General features: G+C 57.1%; 2 protein-coding genes across 7 annotated transcripts in view; both read right to left on the minus strand.

Annotated features, from left to right (window-relative positions):
• LOC144937783 (potassium channel subfamily T member 2-like) overlaps positions 1-4,233 on the minus strand; it is a 33,025-nt gene extending 28,792 nt beyond the window's left edge. For all 4 annotated transcript variants that reach the window (XM_078865233.1, XM_078865234.1, XM_078865232.1 and 1 more), the window contains exon 1: positions 4,058-4,233. In XM_078865233.1, coding sequence (XP_078721359.1) covers positions 4,058-4,152 — 95 coding nt within the window. In that variant the 5' untranslated portion in view covers positions 4,153-4,233. The remainder of the gene's footprint in view (positions 1-4,057) is intronic.
• Positions 4,234-9,100: 4,867 nt separating this feature from the next.
• ZBTB41 (zinc finger and BTB domain containing 41) lies at positions 9,101-18,095 on the minus strand. 3 transcript variants are annotated; one of them, XM_078865236.1, is made up of 9 exons: positions 15,978-18,095; positions 14,956-15,251; positions 14,225-14,372; positions 13,798-13,927; positions 13,185-13,280; positions 12,327-12,433; positions 11,225-11,330; positions 10,646-10,734; positions 9,101-10,215 (listed from the first exon to the last, which is right to left on the minus strand). In XM_078865236.1, the coding sequence occupies exons 1-9, from the start codon at positions 18,037-18,039 to the stop codon at positions 9,251-9,253; spliced, it is 3,999 nt and encodes a 1,332-aa protein (XP_078721362.1). In that variant the 5' UTR covers positions 18,040-18,095; the 3' UTR covers positions 9,101-9,250. The 3 variants fall into 3 exon arrangements, with proteins under 3 accessions (XP_078721362.1, XP_078721363.1, XP_078721364.1); XM_078865238.1 differs by having other exon boundaries at positions 9,345-10,250; XM_078865237.1 differs by lacking the exon at positions 10,646-10,734 and having other exon boundaries at positions 9,101-10,250.
• Positions 18,096-20,590: the final 2,495 nt, after the last annotated feature.

A 20,590-nucleotide genomic window follows, 5' to 3' on the forward strand; every position in this document is an offset into this window, starting at 1 on the left:
AGTTTGCCATCTGTAAGGTACGTCTGCCATTCTTCCACAGCCTTCAAAGCCAAAATAGCCTGGTCTCGGCTTGCTGATGAAGGTTGCAAGGACAATTTCCATCATCCCTGCTCCTCCTAATGCCGAGGGGAAATAGATGAGGTTCAGGATTACTCATGCAGCTGTTATGGCTGCATTGATCTGTGGTTGCGGGTTGCTGAGGAAATGGAAACTGCTTCAGGAGAGCGAGATCACAGGCTTCTCTATGATTATATCGAAAATGTAACCTGCAACACCACACCTATTACCGTCCTTTCGAGAAAGAGTGGTGATCGACCCCCAGAAACAGGTCTGCAAGTTTTCTCAGTATGTATGTGAGTCATTGTGGGAGGGAAACCCCTTCAGTTCAGAATAACATTATGGGGCAAAGTCCGAGCCATTTTATGCTCACCTTAAGGTGCGACAGGGATGTCCTCTGGCTCATACATTATGCAACGTACATTTACCACGTATGAGAACCTTTCCATAGCTGTAACAGAGTAATTTCAATCTTGTATAGATACAATGGGAGGCTGATCGATGCCCAGGTGCGGTCAAGACATGGCTCAATATTAGTCAACCATGTTATGTATGCCGATGATCTGGTAATTGCTGCTCACTCAGAGGAGTTGAATAAATATGGCTTTACCATCAGCCTCACAAAAACTGAGAACTTGCCTGGGTATTTTGTGTCATCAAATGATCCCATCCCTCCACTCTCTATAAGTGAAGGGAGTAGAACAGTCCACGTACCTGTGCAGTGTATTTATACCCAACTCCGGTTTGGCAGCAGAAAGTCTCGCTCCGAATCATTCGAGCCAAATTATATTTTATAAACTGCGTAATGCTGTGTAGAAACTACCTATCGTATCCACTCGATATGAATCCCCAGGTCTTTTCGCCCACAGTTATGCCATCCCTTCTCAACGTTTGCGAAACATAGACCCGCTGAAGGAACATCTGTGCCGGTTTGAAACATTCAGTCTGGCCTGCCTACGATCCAAGTTGGCCCAGTGGAGAGCACAGCTGGTGCCTCTGCTAGTCATCTCGGTCAACTCAAGGCACCTGCGGCTGTCCCGTCACCCGTCAGCCTTCGACACTCACGCGGCGGCTGTTGTTGGTGCGTCTGGGTGCATGTGTGAATGTGCGGGTGTGTGAGAGAGTGTGTGAGAGTGTGTGAGAGAGTGTGCGAGAGTGTGTGAGAGTTTGAGAGAGAGTGTGAGAGAGCGTGAGAGAGTGTGTGAGAGAGAGTGAGAGAGTGTGTGAGAGAGTGTGAGAGTGTGTGAGAGTTTGAGAGAGAGTGTGAGAGAGAGTGTGAGAGTGTGCGAGAGAGTGAGAGTGTGTGAGACTGTGAGAGAGTGTGAGAGAGTGAGAGTGTGTGAGACTGTGAGAGAGTGTGAGAGAGTGTGCGAGAGAGTGTGAGAGAGAGTGAGAGATAGTGTGAGAGAGAGTGTGAGAGTTTGAGAGAGAGTGTGAGAGAGAGTGAGAGAGTGTGTGAGAGAGTGTGAGAGAGAGTGTGAGAGTGTGCGAGACTGTGAGAGTGTGAGAGAGTGAGAGTGTGTGAGACTGTGAGAGAGTGTGAGAGAGTGTGCGAGAGAGTGAGAGAGAGAGTGAGAGAGAGTGTGAGAGAGAGTGAGAGAGAGAGTGAGAGATAGTGTGAGAGAGAGTGTGCCGGTGTTCGAGGGCTATGAACCCCTTCCCATGGCTGGGACTGGGTCCATAATGGCCGACCCCGCTGCTGGGCACGCACGTGGAATGTGAATGCGCGGGCCACGTGGGGGGCTTTGTTCCAAATGTCACCTCCCCCCCCCCCCCCACGGCGGGGTGGGGGGGTAGAGAGATGAAGGGGAAAGGGATATGGAGGAGATATTGAATGGAGATAGAGGGGAGAGGGAGGAGGGGGAGGTGAGAGGAAGCGGAGATGAAGAGGTGCTGAGCGTGGGGAGGAGGAGGAGGAGGGGTCGAGGAGTTGTCGCATTTTTGAACAAATTCCACAAAACGACCTCGGATTTAGGAGGCGAAGGTCGCGCGCATTGCGCTCGACACCCCCCGCACACCCCCGCCCCTCCTTCCCTTATCCTCCTCCCCTCGGTGATACGTACTGTAGTTAATTTGCTGTTTGATTGTATTAATTTACTAATTGTGTGATCAGTGAGGTAATCAGCGGGTTACTTGATTATTTTACCGAATTTGTTAACTGCATTATTGATTGGTTGGTTCATCGATTGCTGATGCGTTAATCGGACGATTGGCTAATTGCCCGAGCTATTGTCTCCACGGCGGACGAGTTGAAGGCTTGTTGTGTTAATCGAGTTGGGCTAATTGACTTGGCTGGCGCCGACTCGACACGAGGCCCACCCCCCTCTCCTGATCACTCATTCTCGGCGTCTCCCCTCGTCCCAACAAACAGCGTCTCCATGGAAACCGGGCGGCGGGACCTGTTGCTCTGGAGACGAGATGGGGGATGTGAGAGGGGGGCGGGGGGAGAGGAGAAGGAGTGGGGAGAGGAGAGTGAAGAGAGAGACGGCGGAGAGTGAAGAAATGGAGATGAGATGGAGATGCGGGGCAAGGGAGATGGGGGAGGGAGGGAGACAGGAGAGAGAGAGAGGGGTGAGGCAGGAGAGATAAGGTAGGAGGAAAGGGAGAGAGGGGGTGGGGCGAGAGAGATGAGAGTGAAGAAAGGAGATAGAGGGGGGAGAGAGGTGGGGGGAGAGGTGGGGGGAGAGGTGGGGGGAGAGGTGGGGGGAGAGGTGGGGGGGGGAGAGGTGGGGGAGGGGAGAGGTGGGGGGGGGGAGGTGGGGGGGGAGAGGTGGGGGGGGGGAGAGGTGGGGGGAGATGGATTAACTCGTCGGGTAAACGTGGCAGTTGAAATGAAGAATGGACGCAGACAGCGAGAGGAATGGTTGAGTGAGAGGGATGGTTGAGTGAGCGACACAGTGAGTGATGCAGTGAATGATGCAGCGAGTGAGCGATGCAGCGAGTGAGTGAATGAAACTGTGAATGATTCAGTGAGTGAGTGAGCGAATGAGTGATGGAGTGAGTGAGCGAGTGAGTGATGGAGCGAGTTATTATGAGTGACGGAGTGAGTGGTGGAGTGGAGAGACTGAGTGAGTGGTGGAGAGACTGAGTGAGTGAGTGGTTAAGTGCGTGATTGGTACGAGCGATGGAATGATAAAATGAGGGATTAAGTGACGGAGTAAGTGATTGGGTAATCATCAGCGTCATCATCAGCAGCATTATTAGTCTAATCAGCAGCACCTGCGGCTGTAACAAATGAAACAGCAAGAGTATCATCATCATCAGCAGCAGCAGCAGGAGGAGGAGCAACAGGTGAAACAGCAGAAACATCTCCGCGCGGGATGACCTCACTGATACCGAATGAATGAATGAATTAATGAATGAATGAATGACCGAGGGCGGCCTGGGCGAGTCTCGATACTCGTGTCGAGGAGGGCCCTGCCACAACGGGACGTGTGCCCATGGATCCCGTCGATGGTCGAGTCGCTCGCACGGGGAGTGGGCGAGGAGCCTCGCTCCGCATGGGGGAGGGAGCCCCGGAGACTCCACCCGGGCGGTGCCTTCAAGATGCGAGCCTCGTGTAACACGGGAGGGGTTCATCTTCTTGGTTCTTTCGATAAAGTCACGTAGAAGAGAAATAATAAAATAATAAAAATAAAACATAATAAAATAATTCTCACGACGTTTCGGCCACAACGCAAGCAGCCGTCCTCAGAGGACGGCTGCTTGCGTTGTGGCCGAAACGTCGTGAGAATTATTTTATTGTTTTATTTGTATTATTTTATTATTTCCCTTATACGTGACTTTACCGACAGAACCAAGAAGACGAATCCCTGCAGTCACGAAAGCTTTAAATCGAGACAGGAGGGGTAGCTGCCACTGGGGGTGCCCACGCGACCCGACCGCGGGCCGCGCCTGTGGCTCACAGCGGCGCCTCCTGCGCGACGACCAAATATCCTCCTCTCCCACGAGCTGCACACACGCCACAGACACGCGGAGAGATCCGCACAGATGGATTCACCTGTCGTCCGCAGGCCACACCTGGTCGCCGAGCAGCAGGTCCCTGAATCGGTAGCGAGGGGGTAGAGGGGGGACCTCGCTCTCCCCGTTAGCCATGGCGAGGGGGGGCACCCCCCGGGTGCGAAGGGCTCAAGGACCTCGGGAGAAGGGCTCGGGGCGGGGGAGGCGCAGAGGAGGGGCAGGGGAACCGGGACCCTCGATGCTGAAGGGACTCGGAGGAGACATTGGGTCTGGAGGAGGGGGAAGGGGACACGGGAGGGGAAGGGGACCCGGAGGAGGGCAACGGGGATCCGAGGAAGGGGACTTGGAGTTCCCCGTGGACGCAGCGCGCCTCGCTCCTGCGCGCTCACAGCGAGGAGTGCAGAGGGGAGAACGCTCCCTCCCCTCCCTCCCCTCCCTCTCTCCCAACTCCCCTCCCTCCCCTCCCTCTCTCTCTCTCCCAACTCCCCTCCCTCTCCCAACTCCCGCTTCACCCCTCCTCCTCCTCTGCGCTTCCAGAGCCACCCAATCCCCCCCCCTCACGCCCTCCCTCCGCAAACCCTCCACCTTCCGTGATCCTCTTCACTCCGTCCCTCCACTGTCGCCCAACTGCCCCTCCCTCTCGCGCTCCCTCGACCACACCTCTGTTTCGGCTCAATCACTTTTCTTCCACCCTCACCTCGACATCGCCATCACCTCCGCTCCATCACCACCTCAAATCACCCCCCACATCCCTTCCCTTCAACATCACCACCACCCCTCTCCATCTCCTGCGATCACCACCATCACTTCCTCTGCTCCGCTCTCCCATCATCATCGCCCCCCCCCCTCCCGACCAGCGCCATCAGTAAACCACTCCTTTGTGGGGTCTCGCGCCAATCAGGAGTTCAGTGAGGGGGTAAATGCCCCCCCCCGTCCGTCCTGTCGCTTAATTGGCCGCTAATTCGACGCCTCTGGCACAGCGCTGCACCTGCACGCGCTGCACGTGCTGCACCTGCACGCGCCGCACCTGCACGCGCCGCACCTGCACGCGCCGCACCTGCACGCGCCGCACCTGCACGCGCCGCACCTGCACGCGCCGCACCTGCACGCGCCGCACCTGCACGCGCCGCACCTGCACGCGCCGCACCTGCACGCGCCGCACCTGCACGCGCCGCACCTGCACGCGCCGCACCTGCACGCGCCGCACCTGCACGCGCCGCACCTGCACGCGCCGCACCTGCACGCGCCGCACCTGCACGCGCCGCACCTGCACGCGCCGCACCTGCACGCGCCGCACCTGCACGCGCCGCACCTGCACGCGCCGCACCTGCACGCGCCGCACCTGCACGCGCCGCACCTGCACGCGCCGCACCTGCACGCGCCGCACCTGCACGCGCCGCACCTGCACGCGCCGCACCTGCACGCGCCGCACCTGCACGCGCCGCACCTGCACGCGCCGCACCTGCACGCGCCGCACCTGCACGCGCCGCACCTGCACGCGCCGCACCTGCACGCGCCGCACCTGCACGCGCCGCACCTGCACGTGCTGCTGCTTCCCCACGCATCGTGCTCACTGCTCTCTCAGCCGTGTGCAGGTGTAACAGGTTCCGGAGACACTTGTAGAGGGAACTTCTTTATTACAACACAACACTCCAACAGTCCTGATACTCTGTTACAGCCTAGGTACACAGCCTAGGTACACAGCCTAGGTACACAGCCTAGGTACACAGCCTAGGTACACAGCCTAGGTACACAGCCTAGGTACACAGCCTAGGTACACAGCCTAGGTACACAGCCTAGGTACACAGCCTAGGTACACAGCCTAGGTACACAGCCTAGACACACAGCCGAGGTACACAGCCTAGGTACACAGCCTAGGTACACAGCCTAGGTACACAGCCTAGGTACACAGCCTAGACACACAGCCGAGGTACACAGCCTAGGTACACAGCCTAGGTACTCTACTCTGGCTACGCTCTGGAACTCGCCCTCACAAGGTCGTAGAGTCGGGAGTTCCAGAGTCCCACCACTCGCTCTCACAACATCCCAGGGTCTTCAGATGGCTGGTCGTGGGTCTTGAGTTACAACTGGCCCCGATCGTCTAGGGAGCTCCCCTTTTTATGCCTAGTCCAACGAGGGGTGGGGCCGTGTGCGCCACCAGACATCCCACAGAGCACACACAGCCCCCCCCCGTTGGCGGCGCCAAAAGGCTTAAGCGCCTGGGAACCCAGCGCCTGGCGCCCAGAGGCTTAAGCGTCTGGACCCGCCCGGGAACCCAGAGCCCCCAGCAGCCCCTCCCTTCTTATGTCACTACACAGGGGCCATCCCGGCACGCGAGGTGGGGACGAGAGCAGCAGCACAAGAAATACTCGTTTCAGGCCAAGTAGACCTAGAGGAAGCCCTGTGTAGAACTGCCACTGCGAAAAACCCCACACCAAGGCTCTGCACGCTTCTCGTCTTGCGTGCCCGCCATCATCACCAGCAGCCATGGTCACTCCACTGCTGGATGATGGCCTCCCCCAAACCGCCGCCACGTCCCACGATCCTGCGTCATCCTTCGGGGTCGTGAATAGCGAAACCGCAGATCATTTTCAGAATTGGTTAACCGTTCAAAACAGAAAGGAGCCGGTTTCCGATGGAAGTGGAGTGTCATGAAGGCACCGATTGCTGTGCGCGGACCTACAGACCGCACGGCGCAGGCCCAAGTCACAGCGTGGCCCGTATGCCCTCCTCTCTCGGTGGACAGGGAAACGTGCAGCGCAGCAATTGCTTTCTCACGCCGCTGCTCAAACGTCTCAGAAAATCTGCAGACCTGATCCTCGGGGACGAAGGTTGGATCACCATTTTGTCATGGCAGGTGAAATGCACTTGTTGAAAACTTTATTGTTATTTTGTGTTATCACTCCGCTTGATTACCCATGAAAGCCTCACCAAGTCTCAAGATCATCTTTCTTGAGGCCCGGCGAGGGCTTCCTGGTCAAACACGCAGTAATAGCGACATCGTTATTAAATAGCGACATCGTTATTAAATAGCGACATCGTTATTAAATAGCGACATCGTTATTAAATAGCGACATCGTTATTAAATAGCGACATCGTTATTAAATAGCGACATCGTTATTAAATAGCGACATCGTTATTAAATAGCGACATCGTTATTAAATAGCGACATCGTTATTAAATAGCGACATCGTTATTAAATAGCGACATCGTTATTAAATAGCGACATCGTTATTAAATAGCGACATCGTTATTAAATAGCGACATCGTTATTAAATAGCGACATCGTTATTAAATAGCGACATCGTTATTAAATAGCGACATCGTTATTAAATAGCGACATCGTTATTAAATAGCGACATCGTTATTAAATAGCGACATCGTTATTAAATAGCGACATCGTTATTAAATAGCGACATCGTTATTAAATAGCGACATCGTTATTAAATAGCGACATCGTTATTAAATAGCGACATCGTTATTAAATAGCGACATCGTTATTAAATAGCGACATCGTTATTAAATAGCGACATCGTTATTAAATAGCGACATCGTTATTAAATAGCGACATCGTTATTAAATAGCGACATCGTTATTAAATAGCGACATCGTTATTAAATAGCGACATCGTTATTAAATAGCGACATCGTTATTAAATAGCGACATCGTTATTAAATAGCGACATCGTTATTAAATAGCGACATCGTTATTAAATAGCGACATCGTTATTAAATAGCGACATCGTTATTAAATAGCGACATCGTTATTAAATAGCGACATCGTTATTAAATAGCGACATCGTTATTAAATAGCGACATCGTTATTAAATAGCGACATCGTTATTAAATAGCGACATCGTTATTAAATAGCGACATCGTTATTAAATAGCGACATCGTTATTAAATAGCGACATCGTTATTAAATAGCGACATCGTTATTAAATAGCGACATCGTTATTAAATAGCGACATCGTTATTAAATAGCGACATCGTTATTAAATAGCGACATCGTTATTAAATAGCGACATCGTTATTAAATAGCGACATCGTTATTAAATAGCGACATCGTTATTAAATAGCGACATCGTTATTAAATAGCGACATCGTTATTAAATAGCGACATCGTTATTAAATAGCGACATCGTTATTAAATAGCGACATCGTTATTAAATAGCGACATCGTTATTAAATAGCGACATCGTTATTAAATAGCGACATCGTTATTAAATAGCGACATCGTTATTAAATAGCGACATCGTTATTAAATAGCGACATCGTTATTAAATAGCGACATCGTTATTAAATAGCGACATCGTTATTAAATAGCGATTCCTTTATTTGGCTCAGCGAGTGGCACGCTTCCCTTGAGCGTCACTTGACAGCTCCGTCGCCTCCATCGCTACCCCACGACCTCCTCTCGTCCACATCCATCGCTCCTCACCACCGTCCTCTGGGAATCCACCGTGACGAATACCTTTCTCCAATTGTGTTTAAACCTTTATTTCCCCAATAGAATATTCGTTAAATAACAATCACAACGGTCTGCAAGGTGCTTCCCCGAGCGACTGCCGGTCATCTCAGTCAGTCAACCCAAACAACGCCTGGGTCTGTCCCCTGACCTCACACCAGGTGCCTTGGGTTGACCGACTCGAGATGACCGGCAGAAAAGCACCACCCGTGCCCTCCACCGTGGCAACCTGCCGCGTTTTATCCCGGCGCTCCACTCACCGTGATCGTCGCTCCTCCGCCCTCCATTCTTCAAATGCACACACACTTGAACACAAAGATCCCCCACACAGCCTTAACAGGCATTTGGAGCAAGTTCTGTTAGCGAGCACCTATGAAGGCCGGGCATGTCTCTCTAGTTGCGATGTTCACACATCGCACCAGATACTCATTTGATGGCGGAGTCGTCTTCGGGGAGGCTCAGGAACGATTCAGGTAATCGTCACTGGTGTTGGCCCTGAGCGGGAATCACATTCGCTATTGGGTTTGTAGCACAGCGGGCGAACCACCGACTACCGGTGCACACACACACTCGCATACACCCAGACACAACGTAATTAGGACACGAAGCACAGCAGTCGTGGGCTGAGTGTGACACCAGTCACGTTTAATGAGTCAAGAACCTGGCGGGGGGCCTTCCGCCCACCCCTCCGTACCCCAAACCTCGGTGTCCATGAACGTCACAACTAGACAGCTGGGTGAACCTTCACCCAACTTTCACCCAACTTTCATCCAACTTTCATCCAACTTTCACCCAGCTGCCTCGACCTGGCTGCGTCCTTCAAGAGTCTTTCCGACCGTTTCTGCTGCCGTGTTGTCGTCTCCAATGGGTCGACTGAAGCCTCCACCGTAGAAACGTGGAATTTCCACCACCGGCTGATAAGCGGGAGGCGGGCGCCATCCCAAGGTTCGTTCGAGCAAAGAGGCAGCGCCGCCCACCGCCGGCGCGCGGGCCCCGTCGCCGGCGGCGCTAGTCGTGGAGGGCGGGGCCCCGCACGTCCTCCAGCGAGAGCAGGGCCCCCAGGTAGGCGCGGTCCCGCGACGCGGGGCCCCCCCCCAGCTCGGCGCCGCTCACCGGGTGCAGCAGGCTGGCCGGCTGCGGCGCCAGCAGCCCGTACCTCTCCAGGAACTCGAGCTCCGAGGGCAGCGCCTCCCCCTCCGGCGCCGAGTCCCGCGCCGGCTCCGACGGCCCCCCCCGGCGGGGGGACGGCGGAGAGAGCTCCGGGGAGGGGGCCGCGGTCCCCGCCGCGTCGGCGCCGTCCGCTCGCGCCGACCGCCGCCGGGCGTCGGCGCCGTCCCGCGCCGCGGGGCAGGCGGCCGGCGGGGCCGACCGCGCCGGGATCGCGGGCGGCCGCGACGGCGCCGCGGCAGGCGCCGGGACCCGCGATTCCGGCGCCGAGCGAGGGGGCGCCGGCGGCGGGGCGAGCGCGACGCGGGGGCCGCCCCCCGCGGCCCCGTCTACGTACGCCGCCTCCGACGGCGACCCCTCGCGGCCCGCGCCGGGGTCGGCGGCCGAGTCGGAGGGGCCGAGGGACGGCGGCGCCGGCTCGGCCTTGGGCCAGTGCACGTGGTCGAGGTGGTACTTCAGCTTGTCCTTGCGCTTGAAGGAGGCGCTGCAGTGCGGGCACGGGTAGGGCCGCTCTTCCGAGTGCGTCACCATGTGCTTGGCCAGGGACTTCTTGACGCGGAAGCCCTGGCCGCAGACGGAGCACTCGAAGGGACGCTCGCCTGCGCGCACAGATGGCGGCGCACGCGGCGCCAGCGTCACTGCTACGCCCGTTTACCCGGAACGGCCTCGCGGACTCTCAATACGCTTTTGCAGGAGGGTCCTGCTAAGGTTTCGCAGTAAAGGGGGGATGTTGCTGCTGTGGGTTACCCCTATTAAGTAATTTGCAGGTAATTGGTCAGTAATGGGATATAGTGATCATCATGTCATGACACAAGTTAGATTGTGCTGTTTTTTTATGTTGGAGGAAACTGTCGAGCCTGGATGAAACCCAAAGAGAATCGGGGGAGAGAATACGAACTGAGGCACACACCTCGGCCTCATCCAAACCGGCACCACCGCACCGTGCGCACCGAACAGAGCGCACACACACACACACCGGGGGTGCCTGCCCTACCTGAGTGTGTGCGGGAGTGGATATCCAGGCTGGACTTCCCCTTAAACACTTTCTTACACACCTCACACTCGTGCAGGCTCGGCTTGTACCTGCAAAACAAAGACAAACGTCCCCTGCTTAGCCACGCGAGACTGTGGGGGCAAGTGCCATGAACGAGCACCTGTTGAGGCCGGCCCTGCACGCGAGGGAGAGGGTGTGGCCAGCAACCAAACGCTCCGATGCTTTTATATTCCCGGTGCTGAATGTTACACGTGACGTGGGACACTTTATAATTATTTATTCGCATTATTGTGCTCGTCTCAATACTTTTTCAGGAGGGTCCTGCCAAGTTTTCACAGTAGGGGGCGATGTTGCTGCTGATTAACATTTGGATGTTTCAACCAAGACTTGTTACGCTGTACGGTGTTTCTTTAGCAACGAGAGGACGAACCCGATGCAGAAAATGGGGAGAACATTCACACTCCGCACAGACATGGGAGTCAGGAATCGAACCCAGGCCCTGCTCGCTGCGAGGCACAGTGTTCCCACGGCGCATCCCTGCTGGCGGCAGGCGGCGGCAGCAGCACGGATGGAACTCACTTCTGCCAGATCTTCTCCCCCAGGTGCACGCTCTTGTAGTGGATGTTCAGGTGGTCCCGGCGTCCAAAACACTTCCCACACTCCTCGCACATGTGAGTGCGCTCCCCTGCAGTGCACGCCACACACACACACGCATCACACACACACACATGCATCACACACTAAACACACACAAGCTACACACACTACACACACACAGGCATCACACACTACACACAGGCATCACACACTACACACAGGCATCACACACTACACACACACACACAGGCATCACACACTACACACACACACACAGGCATCACACACTACACACACACACGCATCACACACTACACACACACACACACGCATCACACACTACACACACACACACACGCATCACACACTACACACACACACACGCATCACACACACACACACACACGCATCACACACACACACACGCATCACACACTACACACACACACGCATCTCACACTACACACACACACGCATCTCACACACACACACACACGCATCACACACACACACACCCATCACACACACACACACCCATCACACACTACACACACACATGCATCACACACTACACACACACACACATCACACACTACACACGCATCACACACTACACACACACACACACGCGCATCACACACTACACACACACACACGCGCATCACACACTACACACACACACAGGCATCACACACTACACACACACACAGGCATCACACACTACACACACACACACGCATCACACACCACACACACACACAGGCATCACACACTACACACACACACCCAGGCATCACACAGGCATCACACATGCATCGGGCCCTCATTGGCTCATTTGGAGCTGAGTCAACCTAGGGGAGGCCCAGGACCACTTTAAATAATCGTCACTGGCGTTGGCCATGAGCGAGAATCAACCTCGTGTTTCTGAGTTCATAGGACAGTGTGCTAATCGTTGCACTAACACTTCCCGCACAGACACACACATCAACATACACACCCGTCGCCCACACAGCCGTTCACACGACGAGTCGCGCACACACCCAGGCGTGTGGTGCTGTGGGGTGTGGTGCACAAGAAGACTCACCGGAGTGAGTCTTCTTGTGCTTGGAGAGGTGGTCCTGTCGGTTGAAGGTTTTTCCGCACGACTCGCACTCGTAGCGCCGGTCCTCCTGGTGCACACGCACGTGCAGCCTGCACACCGCACGGCACACACCACACCACACACACCACACCGCACACACCGCACGGTACATGGCACACACCGCAAACGACACACACCACACACGACACACACCGCAAACGACAAATACTCCATTATGCAACAGCAGCAGCCGCCATTCGCCACTAAAAGACGGCGACGTCATCATGGCACTTGTGCCAGGCTAAGTGCCCTTTCAGGCCGCACGTGAAGTGTGGAAGGCTCGTTGTCAGGAGGGTGAAGAAGATGCAGTGTTATGGGTTGAATGACTGAGATGATTAGCAGATACACCATCTGTGCTCGCAACTGTGCCAATTTGCGGTGTGTTAACCACTCAGCAGCGCGATCGTTGTTGTGTCGCTTCTCTGCCCTTCGTTCTTGCTGGAGGGTCACTGCTGCCTTCAACCGCCCAGAAGCCTCAAAGTGCACCTAGCCTGGCATTGCTCAGTAAGCGACATTCACGAGCCTCCTCCACAGAGGCCAATCTTGACATAGCTAGTATCAGTCTTTGGCAAGCCCAGTCAGCTCCACATCCTCCTGTACGACATCAACCCATCTCTTCTCCAGCCCATCCCGTACCCGTTTAGCTCCCTCTATCCGGTCAATTGCAGCACACCTACAGCCGAAGGTCCTCACCTGTAGGTTTACTGCTGTACTGCTGTTTGTACTGGTGTACTGCTGTTTGTACTGCTGTGAGCGCGCTCACCTGTAGGCGCTGCTGTGGCTACAGCTGAAGGTCCTCACCTGTAGGTGCTGCTGTGGCGGAACCGTTGCCCACAGACACTGCACAGGTGTGGCTTCTCCCCACTGTGGATGCGCATGTGTTCCTTGAGGGTGGTCCTGTGGGCCACGGGGACAAACGACACAAAAACAAAGGTCCCCTGTGTAGCCTGCAGTTACACGTTCACAGGTCTACTACGTCGTCTTATGCGTACTGTGTTCATCCACCATACACAACAACTTGCTCGCTCACACACTCACTCACACCCTCACATGTTAACCCAGTCACAGACTCACACACTCAAATGCCCGCTCAATCACTCACACACTGAATCACCTGCTCAATCACTCACTCACTCGCCCACTCACTCACTTTCCCAATCACTCAATCATCCACTGACTCACCACACTGCAGGCTAGGTGCCGAGTCATCTTTTGCTGCATAGGGATAGCTACCACTCGGGGGGGGTCTCCTCCGAGATGTGAGATGTGATGCAAGTCGCGCATCGTGGAAAAAGCGCTCTGAGATACCCCCCCACCCAGCATAACAGAGGGGGCTCTCTATCAGTCGCAACTCCATATCGTTCTCATCGCCACCACGGCGCGGGGCACGTGGTTACGTGGGGGCAGCACACACCTCTCTCGCACGGCCTTGCCGCACACGTTGCACGCCCACTTCTTCTTGCCGCCGTGCGTGCAGTCCACGTGGCGCTTGAGGTTGCCCGAGTCGTTGAATGTGCGGCCACACACGTTGCACGGGAAGGGCCCTGTCCCCAGGCACGCATGGTTGCGGTCAAACTCAACTCTCCTTCGTCCCGGGGGTCAAGCAGGCCACTTGAGAATCGATTTCTTATTGGGAAATCATCGCGGTAAACGTTGCGTCGCACGTAAACGCGGGGGGACAGAGAGACAGGGGGTTGTGCATGGGACACACGGGAATATGGGGGACACGGAAACTCTAGGACACATGGACATCGTGTTGCGCGTGGGGACAGAGGCACACGGACGAGGAGTCACGGAGACGTGGGGGATCACGCGGGGACCTGGGGCAGTGCGGCCCTCACCCAGGTGCGTCTTCTCCTGGTGCTTGAGACGAGCGAAGCGCGAGCGGAAGCTCTCGGGGCAAAATCCGCAGGGGAACGGCGTCGCCACCGTGTGCAGGATGCCGTGCTCCTCCAGGTGCGCGCGCCGCTGGAACCACTTGTCACAGACCTGGCATGGCAGCGCACCACCGGCACCATCGCCGTCATCACCGCTCTCACCGTCGCCGCCATCACCATGGCCGCCATCACCATTACCATCACCGCCATCACCATTATCATCACCGCCATCACCATTATCATCACCGCCATCGCTATAATTTTCGCCAGTGATAGTCCAAATATAAAGAGAGATATTCGGGACCCTGTATTTCACGAGGTCATTAGCCTCGCCTCTGGACCTGCTTGGCACTAATCCAGATGTTGTGTTGCGAGGCCACAGTCGTGCTGTCAGTTCCACAGCTTGGTTCTGGTTCGGCTCGGCAAACAGCCAATGGAACACCACCCTTGGTACTGCGAGAGCTCTGTGCCGTTCTGGCTCGGATATACGCCAGGAGAAAAGAGGCTTAAGCCGAGCTACTTTGCCGAGGCCGAGATTTTACCAAACGTTATATCCATCGTTAGCGTCAACACATTTGACAAGTAATTTCAGGAGATACCGGCTGGACTTACACCGGCGCTCTCGGCAAGTTAACGAGCGAATCGCACAAATCTCCCCTCCGTCTGCACCGGCTCGCGCGGACCCCGACCCTCACCTGGCACTGCAACCGAGGAGGTCCCTCCCTGGCATCGGCGTCGGGTTCGGAGTCCGCCTCCTCTGGCCTCTCGTCCTTTGCGGCCGCCGCGGGTGCCGATGAGGGCCCGCGCGGCGCCGTCGCTCTGTCGCCCCGCCGGCCCGGCCGGGGCCCGCCAGCCGGCCGTAGTCCAAGGCGGCGGCCGTGGCGCTTGGCGTGCGCCGTGAGGTTGGACTTGGAGGCGAAGCGCCGGTCACACATCTTGCAGGAGAAGGGTTTCTCGCCCGTGTGGGTGCGCACGTGGCACGCGAACTTCCCTGGCAAGGGACACGGCGCCGCCCGTCAACACGCCCCGCCGTGCCCCGCCGCCCGTTCACTCGTCCGTCTTCAAACTTTTAATCCTTATTGGGGCCTGGCCTCCTCCCGTTACCTTCAATCTGCCGATGTAACCCCACAATATCTCGCCCATGTTTTTTTCATGTTGTTCCGTGGGTCCATGTCCGACGCTTCGCCCCGCATGCTAGAAGCTTCTTCAGGAACTTAATAATTTCAGCGCTGGGAGCTAAACAAGCTTCCGGCACGTGGGGGCAAAACATCTGACATTGTGGTTAACGACATTCGGCACAACCCAAAACCACATCGGAGAGCCATACAGCGCCTCAACCGCAAAAGCCTATGCAGCTGTCAAACGTCAGAGTCCTTTCCTGCTCCCGTGAGCAATGAGGCATTGGCGCTATCTTGTTTACAGCTCTGTAGAGCCAGTGGTGGAAATTATATTTTCCTATGGCAGAGACGAGTCTATTAATAGAACCACTGTTAATCCCCACGAAATGGTAACTCAGTTCATGAACTCACACCACCTTTCAATTGCGAGGAGCTCGCTCTGCCCGAGCCACGTGGCCGGCTAATTAGCAGCGCAACGCAGCGGTGCCACCCCACGCCAGTTCAACGCCCACACTCCGTGCAGCGACCGCAGCCCAAACAAATCGGCGATGCCACGACACCACGCCGCGTGCCTCGCGTTGTTCAGGCTCCATCCTCACCCTTCCTGTCGAAGGCCTTGTGGCATCTCGGGCACTCGAACAGCCTTTTCCCTCCGGTGGGCAGCAACGGCGCCAGCACGGCCGGGATCCTCCGCTCCGCGAGCCTCGCCCGGGGCTTGCGGGCGGACGAGATCGCGCCCCGAGTGCCGTCGCTCCCGGCACCGCCACCGTCGCTGTCTCCTCCCTCTTGCTCCTCCTCGTTCTCCGCGAGCTTCTCGTCTTCCACCGTGGCCGCCCTCTTGTCCTTATCATCACCGGCTCCGGGCTTCACGTCGGCTCCACTCGGTGCTATTGTCATGGCCGCGGCTTCGTCCTCGTGTCTCACAATGTTGTTTTTTGCATCGTCGTGGTAACCGCTTTCCACTGGGTCGTCGGTCGCCATGGCGGCGGCGGCGCCGTCCTCCTCGTACTGCCCTGAGGGCGCGATGAGCCGGTCGGCGGTGCCAGCGCCGCCCCGGCACGGCCTTTTCCTCGGCAGCGCCACGCTCTTCTCGCAATCCGCCAGCGCCCCGCTCCTCCGCGAGGACCTCCCCGCGGAGTTGGAGCAGGATGAGGAGACCGAGAAGGAGGAGGACGGGGGTTGCCACGACGCCGTCTCTTCTGTTGCCGTAGAGACGCCGGCAACACTCGGTTTCCGCTTGGTGGTGGGGCACGGGGTACGCTGGGAACGCCGCGTTTGAGCTACGGTGGTGGTCGCTTTGTCCTGGGGTGTCGCACCGGGCGTCAGAGTGAGAAACACACCACCATCACTGGCGCCAGATGGGCCCCGTTCGGTCCGCTCGGCGGGGTGATGTCGCAGTACGTGGTTCTCAAAAGATTTCTTGTAGGTGAAGCGTTTGGGACACGCGGGACACCGGTAGCCGCGGGTGGCACAGCCGGTGCCGCTCGGGACCGGGTCACCGGCATCCACACCGACGGGCCCGGCACCACCGGTGCCACCGCGCCGGTCATCTGGGCTGGTCCCTGCCAGGTGGTCGGTCTCCCCGCTGCCGTCGCGGCCCGACGAGGTGCCGGGTTCCGCCGGTGCCTGCGCGGGACTACCACCATCAACGCCGGTGCCGTGTCCCAGGCGCTCTCCGAGCGGCACCGGCTCCGCGTCCCGCGCGGTAAGCACCCGCACCGCTTCCTCCATCTGCAGCTCCCTGGCGGTGCCCAGAACGGCCGAGACGTCGCTCGACTGCAGCCGGAACTCGGCGGTGTAGAGGAACTCCATGAGACACGCAAATGCGGGCGACGTCACACTTTCCACGCCCATCGTCGTCGGCGCCTCCTCCTCGCCGGCGCCCGCCTTACCCAGGCGGACGGTGGCACGGCTGCAATGGTGCTGCAGCAGCGAGCCGAGGTACGAGCTCGCCATGGCCAACACGGCGCGGTGCGCCGGGAAGCGCCCGTCCTGCACGGCGATGGTGACGTCGCAGAACCGGGCCTCCCCGAGCCGGTCGTCGTTCAGCCTCTTGAGGAGGTCCAGCGGGTACAGGGGGGACCGCGCGATCACCTCGCTCTCGCGCCGTGCCCGGGGAGAGCCGGCGCCCTCATCCGCGCCGTTCTCCCCGACGAGCGGCGCCGACGCAGCAAATCCTCGTGCCGACTCGGAGCCCGGCGAGACATCCTCGGACGTGTCGCTCTCCGCCTGTGCTCCGACGACGTCGTTGACGCTTTCCCGCAGGGGCTGGGCGGCCGAGCCCTCGGCGTTACCCGGCACGGCGACCTCGTGCGGAGGAAGGGCCGCGAGCTCCACAGAGCGGCCCGGCCGCTCCGTCACCACGTCGCAGGTGGGGGCGCTCACCAATGTCGTCACCGCGGCCGCATTATCACAGTCGCCGACCGTCTCCACAAAAGGATTCCACCTCTTCCACCAGGTTCCCTTCGTCCACCTCATCCCATCGTCCACCTCATCCTCCACACCGCCCACGTTTTCCACACCCACCTCGTCGCCAATTGCCCCCTCGCCTCTCTCGTCCACCATACCCCTCTCGTCTCCCACACACACTTCATTCCTCATGCCCCCCTCGTCATCCATTCCTCCTTCGTCCCCCACACCCTCCATATCTCCCACGCACATCTCATCCCCCACGGCTCCCACGAAGACCTCATCCCCCGCATTTCCTACGCCCAACTCGTCCCCCACGACCCCCTCGTCCTCCATGCCCCCCTCACCCCCCATTATCCCCTCATCCCCCACGCCCCCCACTCCACCCTCTTCCCCCACTCCACCCTCGTCCCCCATGACCCCTTCATCCCCCACTCCCCCCTCGTCCCCCACTCCTCCCTCGTCCTCCATGCCCCCCTCGCCCCCCTCACCCCCAATTATCCCCTCATCCTCCATGCCCCCCTCGCCCCCCATTCCAACCTCGTCCCCCACGACCCCCTCTTCCTCCTCATCCCCCGTGCCTTGCGTCTCAACCCGGTCCATCATGGCCGATTGATCGGCGACACGGTCGTCAACGTCGACAGCTGCGTTCCCCCGTTCTGTCTCGCCATGGCCACGCTTCTCCCGCTGCTCCCCGCGAGCACGGCCGTCACCCGGGCCGTCACCCGGGCCGTCGGTGGCCTCGCCGTCACCTCGGGCACCGTCCGGCTCCACGTGGCTCCTCTGCATGACGTGATGCCGGTCGACGGAGATGCGGGCGCGTGGGCAAGCGGTGGCCGCTGGGTTTTTTCCGGGAATTCGCTGGTCGGCCTACAGGGAGGGATGGAAACGCGCGGCGGCACAGCCAACGTTGGCGATGTTGGCGTCTGCGGCTCGTGAAACCTCTGTGCGCTGTGTCCACTCGGCAGGCCTGTAGCGTGAACGTGTTTAAAGAGTGGGCCCAAAGAATAATTCAGTGGGAGCTCGACACAAGCAATGTTAACAAACCTCAAATAATCGTGCAGCAGGCAACAGGGTGGCGGTGCAGTGGTGACACCCGTGCCTCTCACAGCAATAAGGGCCCCGGTTCAATTCCCAAATCGGACGCTTTTTCTGGAATGTATCTTCTCCCCCTGTTCTGCACAGTGAGAGTCTGTGAGATTGAGTGAATGCGAGGGTGAGTGAATGCGAGTCGAGTTTGTATGTTCCAACACAGTGTAACATCCCAGTGCTGAATATGTACTTGTGCATTACTCAATTGGGATGACACACAGCAGCAGCAACATGGCCCCCTACTTCACAAATGTGGCAGGACCCTCCTGAGAAAGAGGAGTTACTGTGACTCCGTGAGGCTTTCCTGGGTAAACAATCTGCGTAATAATCATAACAACACTGCGACCACATCACTATCGCATCAACACTATCACTATTAGCATCGACATTAAAACCATCACAGCAACACCACTGCTAACATGAACAGCATCACGAACCTCAGATCATCACTCAGTCTCTCCGCGTTGCTAGAACACCCTTGGCGTGGGCTTGCCTCCCTTCACTCCCCGTCTGTGTCGATATTGAACCAACATCCTTGCTGTCGCCTATTGCTCTCACATGGTTTGCACTGGGTTGTTTCGTTCTCGTGTTCAACGAGAACGAAACACAAAAAGCAGTTCTCAAGAAATAAGTTTCCAATTCAGATTTAAAAGGGCATATAGAACATTGGAAGAGCGTTCCAGACGGCCGCAGAAGCGCATCCGAAAGCGCGCGGTGCCTTTGTCCGATGGCCAACCACCAGCCGCTGCTGCGAGGATGGCGGCCCGAGTCCGCTGCTGGTGGCTGATGCCGGTCGAGGCCGCGTCTCTTCGCTGTGCACTAGTCCTTGAGGACCCCCCCCCAACCCGTACTCTGCAATGTCGATGCCGTAAGTTTGTGTCGCGGCTGTGCTCACACACACAACGGATCTCCCGTGCTAACTAGCGGGGGGGCCACCATCCCCGTGGAACAATTCAGAGGCGCTCAGCACCCACATGGTCACGAGGCGGCCTGCTGATGACACACCGAGTGTCGAGAACTGCGCAGAGTTCCACCTCAAGCCACGCACCGCCGCGTGTCTGGTGGGGCGTGTAGAGCACGCGGACTGCCCCTGCCTCGCTCCGCAGGGGGGGGGGGGTCACTCGGTGAAAGGGGGTCAGCACGGCCTCACCTGGGCTCACCTGGGCTCCCTGGATGACGAGGGCACCGGATGACGAGGCAGGAGAGGGGAGGCGATGAGGAGCGAGATGATGGTGATGAGTTGGTGACGACGGCGATGTCAGTGATGATGATGAGTTACTGATGTTAGTGATGATGGTGGTGATGTTACTGATGTTAGTGATGATGGTGATGTTAGTGATGATGTTAGTGATGATGGTGGTGTGTTAGGTTAGTGATATCAGTGATGATGAGGGTGTGTTACTGATGTTAGTGATGATGGTGGTGATGTATTAGTGATGATGGTGATGGTGGTGATGTTAGTGATGATTGTGATGTATTAGTGATGATGGTGGTGATGTTAATGATGGTGGTGATGTATTAGTGATGATGGTGATGGTGGTGGTGATGTTAATGATGGTGGCGATGTATTAGTGATGATGGTGATGGTGGTGATGTTAGTGATGATTGTGATGTATTAGTGATGATGGTGGTGATGTTAATGATGGTGGTGATGTATTAGTGATGATGGTGATGGTGGTGGTGATGTTAATGATGGTGGCGATGTATTAGT

Source organism: Lampetra fluviatilis, chromosome 20 (genome assembly GCF_964198595.1).
Source record: "Lampetra fluviatilis chromosome 20, kcLamFluv1.1, whole genome shotgun sequence".
NCBI lineage: Eukaryota > Metazoa > Chordata > Hyperoartia > Petromyzontiformes > Petromyzontidae > Lampetra > Lampetra fluviatilis.

What these genes read in the sequence shown, in the direction of transcription:
- ZBTB41 (XM_078865236.1), bottom strand. Translation starts at nt 18,039, where the DNA reads ATGTGCGTGGGAGATATGGAGGGTGTGGGGGACGAAGGAGGAATGGAT. An exon ending in CGCCACAGCAGCACCTACAG is followed by an intron (nt 12,434 to 13,184) that starts GTGAGGACCTTC and finishes TGCGGTGTGCAG; the next exon opens with GCTGCACGTGCGTGTGCACC. An exon ending in CCACTCCCGCACACACTCAG is followed by an intron (nt 10,216 to 10,645) that starts GTAGGGCAGGCA and finishes GTCTGCGGCCAG; the next exon opens with GGCTTCCGCGTCAAGAAGTC.